The sequence below is a fragment of the Cornus florida genome, unplaced genomic scaffold (genome assembly GCF_030987335.1).
Source record: "Cornus florida cultivar Cherokee Brave unplaced genomic scaffold, ASM3098733v1 CherokeeBrave_3.0.0_Hap2_Chr04, whole genome shotgun sequence".
NCBI lineage: Eukaryota > Viridiplantae > Streptophyta > Magnoliopsida > Cornales > Cornaceae > Cornus > Cornus florida.
Genome location: NW_026775574.1, coordinates 36,807,477 through 36,820,365, shown reverse-complemented (window position 1 = coordinate 36,820,365; position 12,889 = coordinate 36,807,477). Strand labels below are relative to the sequence as shown.

The 12,889-nt window shown below is 37.8% G+C and overlaps 1 protein-coding gene across 2 annotated transcripts in view; it reads left to right on the top strand.

Moving 5' to 3' along the window:
- LOC132303150 (protein PSK SIMULATOR 1-like) overlaps positions 1 to 12,031 on the top strand; it is a 73,112-nt gene extending 61,081 nt beyond the window's left edge. For both annotated transcript variants that reach the window (XM_059800281.1, XM_059800280.1), the window contains exons 10-13: positions 10,429 to 10,545; positions 10,760 to 10,836; positions 10,970 to 11,014; positions 11,125 to 12,031. In XM_059800281.1, the coding sequence (XP_059656264.1) occupies positions 10,429 to 10,545; positions 10,760 to 10,836; positions 10,970 to 11,014; positions 11,125 to 11,620 (735 nt within the window). In that variant the 3' untranslated portion in view covers positions 11,621 to 12,031. The remainder of the gene's footprint in view (positions 1 to 10,428; positions 10,546 to 10,759; positions 10,837 to 10,969; positions 11,015 to 11,124) is intronic.
- The last annotated feature ends 858 nt before the right edge of the window (positions 12,032 to 12,889 follow it).

Here is a 12,889-nt window from a genome sequence, read left to right as displayed (position 1 = left end):
CAAAATAATGAGCACCAAATAAACCAATAGTACGAGTTGGTCCCCAACAATCCGGATGTACTAACTCAAAAAGTTTCATACTCTTATTATCAAAACGAGACTTAAAAGTAGCCCGACGATGTTTAATGAGTTCGCAAGTAGTATAATTAAACTTATAAAAATCAACTGAAGAAGGGACCAAGGCTCAAAGACTTTTTGAAGAGGGATGTCCAAGGCGACTATGCCACTGATAAGCTGAAGAGGAGGTGGAATGTAGAGCTGTTGGAGCAGGAGTTGGCTGGAAGTAGCAAAGACCTGTTGCAAAATTAAACAGAAAACACAAGAAAGAGATCACACACACACACACACAAGAACACATAGATTTTACTTGGTTCACCCAAATCAGGGCTACTTCCAAGGGTTGTAGGGATTTTCACTATGGTGATAAAAAATAGCAGCGGGTATAGAGAGTTTAAAATGAATAAATACCCTCACACTAGAGCATATAGTTGGATTTGCAGAGTTAGGGCTTAATGTACAGTATCTATCAAGCTCCACACTATCCATCAAGACCATCCTTCTCAAACCCCCTACCAATTGTCTTCTTCGTCTTGAGATCCGAAAAGACACAAAGGGAAGGAGAAAAAATAACTGAGCAGTTTAAATCTGATATGAGTTTGCGAACTGACAATAAATTGAATGAAAATTGAGGGATATATAAAACTGATGAAAAAGTGAGATCCGAAGTGCGGAAGGTACCAATTTCATGAACAAGTGATTGGGCACCATTCACTATAGTAACAACCAATGGTGAGAAAACATGAGAAATATCAGAAAGAAGAGATAGATTACCTGTCATGTGATCGGATGCTCCTAAATCAATGATCTAAGGTGTAGAAGATGAAGCATGGAGACAGACATTACCTGAATTAACAATAGTAGCAGTGGAGGAAGAGGGCTGATTTGCACGATCACGCTTTACCAGAGAATTATACTTGGCTTTGGAAAGAACTACTCGTTCATTCGCAAGAGTGGGAGTAGTCTCCGCCTGAACCAAAGCCTGATTAGCCCAATCTGGCTTGCCATGAAGAGCCCAGCAGAAGTCAACAAGAGTGATTGTTTCAGCCACAACGAGTAGCACGGCCTGGGTTGGAAGGACCTCTACCCTCTCGTCCTCCACGGAAAGTATCATGTCGCTCAGTAAGAACAACGGGAGCAGAGTGGTTATCCTTCTCAATCACAGGAAATGAATAGATGCTCTTCGAACTCGAGCAAAAGTCTTACTAGCTGTGGGTATCTCCTTGCCAGATAAAATCTACAAACTGATCAGAGCGAGTTCGGGTTTAAGTCTAGATAAAAATTTTGCCACTTGAAACTCCTCCCTATGCCATTTCTGTTGTTCTACGTTTGTAGTCAATGGTTGGTAGACATTCAATTCTTCCCACATACCCTTTAGTTCTGAGTAATAATCTTCAACAGAACGATCTCCGTGCTGGAGATTAAAAAATGTCCTGGTACAACTGATAAATACAAGAAATATTCTTCTTTGAAGAATACATGTGTTGAAGATCTCAGGCTCCAATCTATTCCATAACCAAGTCATAATCTAAGCATCTTCTTTCTCCCAAGTCTCAATAATCTTTTCATCAGTGGTGGGTTTGGTTGATTGAAGATATGACAGTTTTCCTCAAGCCTATAAGAACACCTCTACAGTTCGAGACCATTGAAGCTAGATCAAGCCTTTCAATTTGCTTTGAAGAAGTGGAATGCCCATGTTATTTGTTTGCAAGAAACCAAGTTGGCTTCTATTTCTGATGCCGTGGTTAGAAGCCTTTGGGGAAGTAGGTTCGTGGATTGGGAAGCCTTGAACGCCTATGGTACATAAGGCGGCATTCTTATTATGTGGGATCGTAGATGGATGTCCAGAACAAATATCTGGAAAGGGCTATTTTCTTTGTCTTGCGTGTTTCAAATGGAAGATGATAACTTCAGTTGGGTATTTTCTGGAGTTTATGGACCCGTTATTGATTGTGTTAGACCTGTTTTTTGGCAAGAACTCAGCTACATTAAGGAATTGTGGCCATTGCCTTGGTGTTTAGGCGGGGATTTCAATTCTGTTCGGTTTCCATTTGAAAGATCCACAGGGGGGAGGTGGTTTTCAGAGATGACCCAGTTCTCTGACTTTATTGATGGTCACCTTCTTATTGATTTGCCTTTGGAAGGGGCAACTTTCACTTGGTCTAGTGGTAGAGACCCAGTTACTTTATTAAGGCTTGATTGATTCCTGATTTCTGAAGATTGGGAGGAGAAGTTTCCGGATGTCACTCAGTCAGCTTTGGTTAGAGTCACGTCTGATCATGTGCCCTTAGTTCTTGATTGTGGAGGTATGAGATCTAGACGGACTCCATTTCGTTTCGAAAATATGTGGTTGAGAGCTGAGGACTTCCAAGGGAAGGGCCAGTCCTGGTGGGAAGAAACAAAGCTTACTGGCTCTACTAGCTATGTGCTTGCTAAGAAGTCTGAGATTCTCAAATCTGAGCTTAAGAAATGGAATAAAGAAGTGTTTGGGAATCTTGAATGGAAGAAAAACAGAGTCCTGGCTGATTTCGCTGATCTTAATCGTCTTGATGAGATAGGGCAAGATACAGATTCTCTACGCTCTAGAAGAGCGTCTTGTCAGGTGACTTTTGCTGAGATTGCTACTATGGAGGAGATATCGTGGCGTCAGAAATCTCAGGCTTTATGGCTTAAAGAAGGTGACCGTAATACTAAATTCTTTCATAGACTTGCTAACGCTCATAGAAGATACAATAATATTGAGCGTATTTGTGTAAATGGTTCAGAGTTGTGGAAAGAAGATGAGGTGCGTGGGGGTATTGTTTCTTTTTATTAGCAGCTCTATACTGAGACTTTGGAATGGAGACCAAAACTTGATGGTTTGTATTTCGATGCTATTTCTACACTGGATAGTGATATGCTTGAGGTTCCTTTCTCTGAAGAGGAAGTTCTTAAGGCGTTATCTAGTTGTAATGGTGATAAAGCTCCAGGGCCAACGGATTCACTATGCGGTTTCTTAAAGAGAGTTGGGAGGTGGTGTGTAATGAGGTAATGGGCACTTTTCAGGAATTTTATTCTCATGGCACATTCGAGAAATCATTAAATGCATCTTTTATTGCTCTTATTCCTAAGAAGAGCAATGCGTCTGACATTAAGGACTTTCGGCCAATCAGTTTAGTGGGGTGTATGTATAAGTTTATTGCCAAGGTCCTTGTTCTTAGAATGCGGAATGTTTTGGATGGAATCATCTCAGAGTTGCAAAATGCTTTTGTTGGTGGTAGACAAATTTTAGATTATGTTCTTATTGCAAGAGAATGTGTCGATTCCAGGTTGAAGAGTGAAGTTCCTGGTGTTTTATGCAACCTTGATATCGAGAAAGCTTATGATCATGTGAATTGGAAATTTCTTTTTGACTTGCTTCGGAGAATGGGGTTTGGGGATCGATGGATAAAATGGATTGAATCTTGCATCTCATCAGTTATGTTCTCTGTGCTTGTGAACGGCTCTCCTGCTGGTTTTTTTCCAAGTTCGCGTGGTTTGAGACAAGGAGATCCTTTGTCATCTTTTCTTTTCCTTATGTCATGGAGGGATTGACTAAATTAATGAAAAAGGCAGAGAATCTGGGTTACATAAGGGGGTTCACTGTTGGCAGAGATGTTGCTAATCAGATTGAGATATCCCATTTGTTGTTTGCAGATGATACCCTGGTTTTCGTAATGCTGATGTTTCCCAACTCAGGTATTTGAGGTGCATTCTTACATGCTTCCAAGCAGTGTCTAGTCTTAAGATTAATGTTGGAAAGAGTGTGCTTGTCCCAGTGGGGGAGGTCTCTAATATTTCCACTTTAGCTGCTGTTCTTGGGTGTAGAGTGGGTGCTTTTCCACTCCCTTATCTGGGCTTACCTTTGGGAATCTCCTCCAGGAGAGTGGGGACTTGGGATCCGGTGATTAACAGATATGAAAAAAGATTGGCTGGATGGAAAAAATAGTATCTTTCGAAAGGGGGGAAGGTCACTCTTATTAAGAGCACCCTCTCGTCCCTCCCCATATATTTCTTATCTCTATTTTAGATCCTGTGTTCTGTTGCTGAATGAATCGAAAAAATTTAGAGAGATTTTCATTGGGGTGGAAAAGGAGAGGAGTTTAAGTATCATCTTGTTAAATGGGAGCAGGTTTGCAAACCGTTGAAGTTTGGCGGTTTAGGTATCTGGAAGTTAGTCCCTTTCAATAGAGCCTTATTGGGGAAGTGGTTATGGAGATTCGGTAAAGAGCGTCATCGACAATGGAGAAGAGTTATTTCGTGTCGTTTTGGGGAGTAGAGTGGAGGTCGGTCCTCTCGTCCTGTTTCTATTACCGGGGGCGTTGGCGTCTGGAAGTTCATTCGGAAAGGTTGGGATGTGTTTTCCACCCATATTCGGTTCAAGGTTCGTAATGGTACGTATGTTAGATTTTGGGAAGACTTATGGTATGGTGATCAGTCGTTGTCTCTTTCTTTTCCTCGTCTCTTTAGCATTGCCGAGAATAAGCATGTTTACGTAATTGACTGTTATCATCTTGATAACAGTGGAGTTACGTGGGATGTGCGTTTTAGGCATTCTTTTCAGGATTGGGAGATAGCTGAAGTTTGTGTTTTTTTGGACCTGTTTTATAGACAAAAGGATGTTGGCAGAGGTTGTGATGCTATTTTTGTGGACTCCCTCTCTTCATGGTAGATTCGAAGTTCGATCCATGTTCTTGTGTTTGTCTAATTTTATTGGATATGATTTCCCATGGAAGTGTATTTGGCACTCTAAAGCTCCTCTTAGAGTTGCCTTCTTTGTTTGGACTGCTGCCTAGGGAAAAATTCTAACATTGGATAATCTGCGTAAGAGAGGTAATACCATTGTTAATTGGTGCTGACTTTGTAAAAATGATGGTGAGTCCGTGGACCATCTTCTTATGCATTGTCCTATTGCATCTGATTGCTGGAATCTCATATTCAGTATTTTTGGTGTTCAGTGGGTAATGCCTAAGTACTCTTTCCAATTAATTAATGCTTGGAGAAGATGCCCTGTTTCTGGTCATACTCGTGATTTTTGGAGGGTCGCCCCACATTGTGTTTGGTGGTGTATTTGGGGAGAGAGAAATAACAGAAACTTTGAAGGGAAGGAATCGTCTTTTGCAAACCTAAGTCTTTTATTCTACGCTCTCTTTTCTATTATGTTAGAGGCAGCGCTTGCTCCTCAATCGATGACTTTTTTGTTTTATTGGACTACGTTGGTCCGTAGGTTTGGCTTTTGCTCTTTCGTTTTTGTGTATTAGGGACGCGTTCCCCTTTTGAATGTTTTTCTAATATATTTTTACTTATCAAAAAAAAAAAAATTGGTGCTGGTGATTGACCTAAGAAGATGAGAGTCCTTGGTATCCATAATGAGGGCTGCCAAACAAATAAGTTATAGTGATGAGAGAGAGCTGAGATGAGAGAACCAAGATCAAGCCGACATGAACCCGAGATAAATTGTCGAGGAGAGAGATGAGAAGGGATCCAAGAGAGATTGCCGAGACGAGAACCGAGATCACTGAGGAGAGATTTCTTAGAAAAAGCCAAGATGGAATCAAGATTAGAGTCTGAATAAGAGTGTAAAAATAAATAAATAAATGAAAGAGGGATCAATCTCGGCTCTGATACCATGCTGAAAGAGAGATAATATATGAAAACGTATATCTTATTGACTAATACAATAATACAATGGTGTTTATATATGAGAAGCTATAGGAGTAGGAGAGTGGATAACAAGTAAACTCTATACATGGTAATGCTATAGATGGTAATGAGGGGTAGGTGGACGCGGCTACAGAATACAGAAAATAATAGTAAACTCTAGTCTAACTGTACACGTATGACAACTCATACAATACTGTACAACTCTTACATGTCTAACCCTTCCCAAAATCCTAAAGCCTGTCCAACCATGTCAGACTAGGTAAGAGAAACATAGAGCAAAGAAGAGACTATCAAAGAAGGAAGAAGAAGAAGAATGGGAGAAATCCGGATCAGTCCCATTTGATCTTCAACCACAAGATGGATTGATTGCAAGATGATACCTAGATCTCGACTTCCATATGAAGATTGGATCAAGTTGATGACCAAGGGACCTCAAGCACAAGAAGAGCAAGGAGTTGACAGAGAATATAGAACCACCTGCTCCTGATTTCTTCCATCCTAGAGCCTAGGCGAGTTTTTTATGTTGACAAAGGGGAAGAAAGATGGATTGACATGTTAGATTAAAATGTGAAGCTTCTGTATCTCTTTGCAGAGACAAAGCTCCCCTAGTCATTCAATCTCTATCAATCTCCAATATGATACCTTGTCAAAAAGCATTATAGCTAGGATCTAGGGAGTTGGGACTAGGATTCTAAAAAGAGAGTTTAATCACTCTTGGAAGGAGAAGATTGATCGCTAGGAATGTGTAGACGTTTAGGATTATCAAACTATTGTTGAATAACTTCTTTTACAAAATGCTGTATTGACTTGCTGCAATGTTCAGAGGAGAGGTATTTCTCTGGCATCTATTTGTTTACTCTGTCTCAATCATGAGGAGAATGTGGATCATCTGTTTGGTGGTTGTAGTTATGCTTGGCAAGTGTGGTGCTGTATTGCTGAGGTGTTCCAATGGAGTCTACAAAAACCAGATTCTATTTTAGGACTGGCTCATGACATGTCTCAGTTATTTGCAGCAAAAACTACTAGGAATAAAATGTTTAGAATGCTGTTCTCTGCCACCTTGTACATCTTATGGAGTGAAAGAAATGGTAGAATTCATGATACTACTCCTAGGGAGCCCAGATTGCTTGCTAAATGCGTTGTGTGGGAGGTTATGGATGTCTTGGGGGTATGCCTCCAAGATGCCATTAGCTAGCTTTGTTTTATCTTGGTGTATCAGGGGTATGCCCTTGCTCACCTTCTTGCCTAACTTCCATTAGGCTTTGTGTTCAATGAGGGTATGCCGTCATTTTTTCTATTGTACTATATTGTTATATTTATAATTTTTTTTCTTCATTTAGGAAAAAAAGAAACTCAAATCTATGACTTAGTCCCTAGGAGCTATTGCATATCATTCATGTCATTGATATTGGTCCCTACACACTTAGAGATAGGACTTGAACTGAATTGCACATATTCCTAAAGTGCTAGATTGACGATAAAAAGGAATTGAGCATTAGATGAACTTAGAAAGGTTAAAATCTCAAGATATGCCAATTTAGTCGACTCATATGATCCAGAGAGTTACTATGTTAAACGTAATCTTGTCACACGACTCGTGATGTTTCATCAGTTGATATATTCTAAATAGAGAGTGGCCATTACCGATTTCCTTGAAGTCAGTCGACTAATTCTGTCCAGAAAGTTGAAAACTCCAAGGACATGTAGAATTAGTCGACTCATTTATATGGATCAGCACCAGTCGACTGAATTCATCGAAATTCAAAATCTAACGGCTAGTTCAACTGTCCTTTTCACACATTAAATTCTTCCAACAACTATATTTTTGAATGGGACTGTATAAATGGCCTTGTATTAGCATTTTTTCAAACGGGATTGTATTAGCATTTATGAGTAAGAGACACCATTTGAAACATCTATTGATTATCATTCATCAACACTCATAAGCACTATTAATCCTAGATTGAGCTTTCAACTTGATTATTCAATCTTAATCCTAGGATTGTGAGCTTACACTTGTGCATATCTATCTATTTTGAGATGATTGTTTTTCAAAAACTCAGATCTCATTTATTGTGAGTGATTAAATGTTGTTGACCCTTGGAAAGACCAAGTGAAATGAATTTCACTTGGCAAGGGGGCTCAGGAGCTTGTAAAGGTTAGCTCTCCACCTGCAAGAGGGAGCAAGGTTTCTCTCTTCACCCTTAAGGAAAGTCCCATAGTTGATTTGGGAGACTCCTCAAGAGCACATCTTGAGGTGAGGACGTAGGCAGGATTGTCAAACCTCGTTATATCGCGGAGTTTGATATTCTCTATCCCTTGAACTCTCTTATTATTGTTTGTCTGGGAATGGTGAAGATAAGGAGGGTGGACACATTTTCTGCTAGTGATGACAATGTTATTACTTAACATCATGATGCTGAAAAACATTGCTATCACTGGCAGAGCATTCTTTCACCTTCCTCATCTTTATCATTCTTAGCATCATCATCACTCTCAGCCCCACCCTGATCCTTTTTTTATGTCCTTGCTAAAAGGTATTATGTTCTATTAATTAGAATCTGATTTTTATTTCTTATCTTCAAATCATATACCCATGACATATGCTAATTTTGTTGTTCAAGCTGTGAAGCATCAACTGGTTGAGGTTGATTTTTGTTTAGATTTTGGTGAGGGCCTTGGTTGGGGATGACGGAGGAAAACATATTGTACAAATTAAGCCAATTGAATCCACTTAAAAATTTACTCTTTGCAAATAGCTTCTGCAATGATATGCTGGCCTAAACTTTTTACTGCTGCACTTCGCAGTGAACTCTAAAGATTAAAAAAGAAAAAAGAAAAAATAAATTTTTGCAAAGGATTTTGCAAATTTAACTGGGCGATCAAATGGGGTACTAAGGCCTTTTGCATATTATTTATCCATGTTATCCTTGTAACTTTTATCCCACTGCAGATAGTTTAAATAGAAATTTTTGAAAAGAAATACGAAATATCAACTAAATTATTATTATTTTGCCAGACCTACCGTAGTAAGATTGTTTTCACGACATTATTAACCATTCTTCTTTTACGTTTTTTAATCTAGGAAACATTGGATATGTAATAATGTACCGCATTGTATTTAGGGGGGTTAAGGAAGTGTGTACGTATGGGCTTCTTTAGATACTTTTTACATTCATAATATACATCTGTTAGATTTTCTTTATTGTTGTTTTTCTTCCTGAAGTTGCATTGTTAGAATTCTTGCCCATTCACAGGAGAATGTTATTACATATTATTATCTTGCACAAACATATACCGTATGTGTTGTAAAGCATAAAACATATGTGAAAAGAAATTAAATGAGAAAAACACACAGATATTATATTTTAGTCACTATGGCCTACATCCACAGAACAAAGAGTCCAAAGGGCTACATCACTTTTATAATACTCAATCAATTCATGCACAATACAATGGTGGAGACTCCTTTATATAGGAGAAGAAATTATGAGAATTGAAGGAGAGAAAAAATAGGAAACAAGGATGATTTTTCTCCACTGATTCCTCTAGTAACACTAAATCTTCAATAATAACATCAATTACTGAAAGATTTTCTTCCACTAATTCCTCCATTAAATCTTCAATACTCCCCCTCAAGTTGGAGCATGAATGCCCAACTTGCCATTGAGATGATGAGTAGCAACAAGTGTGAATGATGAAGAGAGAAGACGGAGAACAATGCTACCGAAAACACCGGTAGCCGAAAAAAGTCGATAAAAACTGCCGGAGACACGGAAAATGCGAGGACAATGCTACCGAAAACACCGGTAGCCGAAAAAAGTCGATAAAAATTACTGGAGACACGGCAAAGACAAAGACAATTATACCGAACACACAGACAGCCCAAACAAGTCAACAAAAAACTGCCGGAGACATGGCAAAGGCGAGGACAATGCTACCGAACACACCTGCAGCCCAAACAAGTCGATAAAAACTGTCGGAGACACGGCAAAGGCGAAGAATATTACTGTCAAACAAGTAGCCCAAACAAGTCACAAATGGTACCGGGAAACCCTTAACAACATTTCAGATGTAAATAATGAAATAGAAGTGGAGAGAAATGAAACAAGAAGAACACATATATTTAAATATATTTACACAAACACTTCTAATCTTGTCTAATCTCCCAAAATTCGAGGACTTAAATTTTTTTTGTTGCAGTTTCTCTAGTCCAAGCTTTTAAATTCTAGGCTTTTTTTATGGTTTAACATCCTTTATGTGACAAACTTAGTGGAGGTATTATTGATATTTCTGAAAACATATTATAATAAAATATCGTCAATCATATTTTTCCTTATTCTGTTTATGATACACAGTATTTGTTCTTTCTCAAGTCTATTTTTGTTATCTCAATGTCAAAGGCCTAGGGTGTAGTTCAGCAAGGTAGCTGACCATGCGAAACAGATTCAAATGAGATCCATAGGTGTGCAGCTGATGAAGAACCTCGTTAACTTACAAGTTAAATTTTTATGTGCATGATTACTTGTTGAAAAGTTCTTCGGTTTTTTATACAACATTTATCATCCTAGATAATTTTTGTTTATTATTTTAATTTTGCACTTCATTTTGTCTTGAAGCTTCTCCTTGTGTTTTCATTCTTTAAAATCATGTGTTCAGCACTTTTCACTAAGCTTCTGAAGTTGTCAGGTGGCTCGATCCAGTGCTATGCCTTCCAACTCGAGGGATACGTTGTACCAGAGCTTGCCACCTACCATAAAATCATCATTACGTTCCAAACTACAATCCTTTTGTGTCAAGGAAGAGGTACATCTTTACATGATGTTACTCCTCATTATATTCACCAATAACTTGTGTTCATTTTTATGCTCTATGCTCCATTCCACTAAAATGGATGAAAGGAAAAGGAAAACAAGATTCTGAACAAAGTGAATTGTTCAATCTCTTCAGTAATTGAATCATTATGTTTTGTAGCGCCATAAAATTCTTTAAATGAAAGTTGTAATATCTCTGCCTCCAGCTCACTGTTACAGAAATTAAAGCTGAGATGGAAAAAACTTTACAGTGGCTTGTTCCTACTGCCGTGAATACAGCCAAGTAAGACTTCCAACCTTCCTGTGAACACCTAACCTTTTCCCTTTTCATTGACAATTTCCATTTCCATAGTTCTCTTGCACCTCCTCCTAATATTCCTAATTGTTTTTTCTTTGTTTCAAATTGTTTAAATTAGGTTCCATCATGGTTTTGGTTGGGTTGGAGAGTGGGCAAATACAGGGTAAAAAAATTCATCGTATTTTGTTTGAATGTGTATTTTTTTGCTTCTCTCTCTTTATGGGATTGGTGAATTGTGTTAGAGATTGAATAAAAATATCGGTTTACATACAGGTCTGCGGTAAATCGAAAGCCTACTGGACCAACTGATGTGATTCAAATCGAGACACTCCATCATGCAGACAGGAAGAAGACCGAAGCTTACATTCTTGAACTTGTGTTGTGGCTTAACCATTTGGTGAGCCAATCCAAGGTTAATGGTGGTGGTACAAGATCACCCATTAGATCTCCAAATCACTCACCCCTCCAAAGGACGAATCAGCAGCCCGTAAATGAGGCTGCCTGTACCTCATCATCCATTCTAAGCACTGAAGAACAGGAGATGCTGCGGCATGTAAGCAACAATAAACGGACACGAGGAATAAGTAAGAGTCGGGACTTTGAATTCGTTGAAAACAGATTAAGAAAGCACGAGAGACCGACCAAGAGTTGCAGCAACTCCCCGTCAAAAGGAAGCGAGGAACTATTCCCTTTAAACGGGCTTTCTTCAGGCATTTCTGTCATTGATGTGTGTCGTCACAAAGAGAAACCATTGAATGTCAATGAATAAGTGGATGCACCCGGAGAAGTAGTTATTAAAGTTATTGTACATAATCATCATTGCGGTATGTTTGTCGTCACACAGAGAAACGGGCTTTCTTTTTTACATGTTTGTGTTTGCACTATTGTAGCACAATAAGGGTCCCCTTTACTGTTTCACTGGATTGATTCTTGTAGTGTGCTTCATGCACTGGTCTTCTATAAGATTATACTTGAAGAATACTATCTACCAGTATTGCAAAAGATTGTATTTGGAGGTGGTGGAAAGATAAATGTTACTTGGTGGATAAATCTGTAAGAGTTCTGATCGTTTCTTGGTTGTGAATTAAGATAATAGGGAAGACAGCTGAGAGATTTTGTATGTGTATAGGCTACGTGGCATTTATAATAATAATTTTTTATTTTATTTTATTTTATTTAAGATCATGTTCCTTCTATTTCTTCACATCTCCCTTCTTTTGGCTTCTGTTTCCATAATTATTTCATTTGTGGATACATTTATTTTGAAGTTTGATTTTAAAGGATTATAATGATGATGACAATATATTGTTAGGCCGAACTGTCTTTTCCTTTAGAGAAATTTCGCTTGACAAAAGCCTTGCGCTATAATTTTTTTCTTTTTGTGGGCGTAAAAATATTTTTTGAAAAATACTTTCTATCATTTTCGGGTGTTTCATTGTCCTAAATACTATATATATATATATATATATATATATATATATATATAATAAGTAAAATGTTTTACCAACTTTCTTCCTTGAAAAAGGATTTCCCCAAATATTTTGGGTAAGTCAATTTCCAATTCTAATTCCGATCGCACAAAATTATAGGAAATTGCTTTGGATGTAGCTGGAGATCTAGTATTTAAAATCATAATCACAACATACAAAAGAAGAACAAGAAGAAAATTATTCAACTATGCACATAGAAGAATTTTAAGTATAAAAATGAAAGAAAAAAGAAAGAAAATTGAGAGAACTTTAAGAGGAAAAAGTTAAGAGTTTCAATTGAGAAAGAAAAATTTAACTTCTTTTTTTTTTCTTTTGTGGGCGTAAAAATATTTTTTGAAAAATACTTTTATCATTTTCGGGTGTTTGATTGTACTAAATACTATATATATATATATATATATATATACACATTTTATAAGTAAAATGTATTACCAACTTTCTTCCTTGAAAAAGGATTTCCCCAAATATTTTAGGTAAGTCAATTTCCAATTCTAATCCCGATCTCGCACAAAATTATAGGAAATTGCGTTGGATGTAGCTGGAGAACT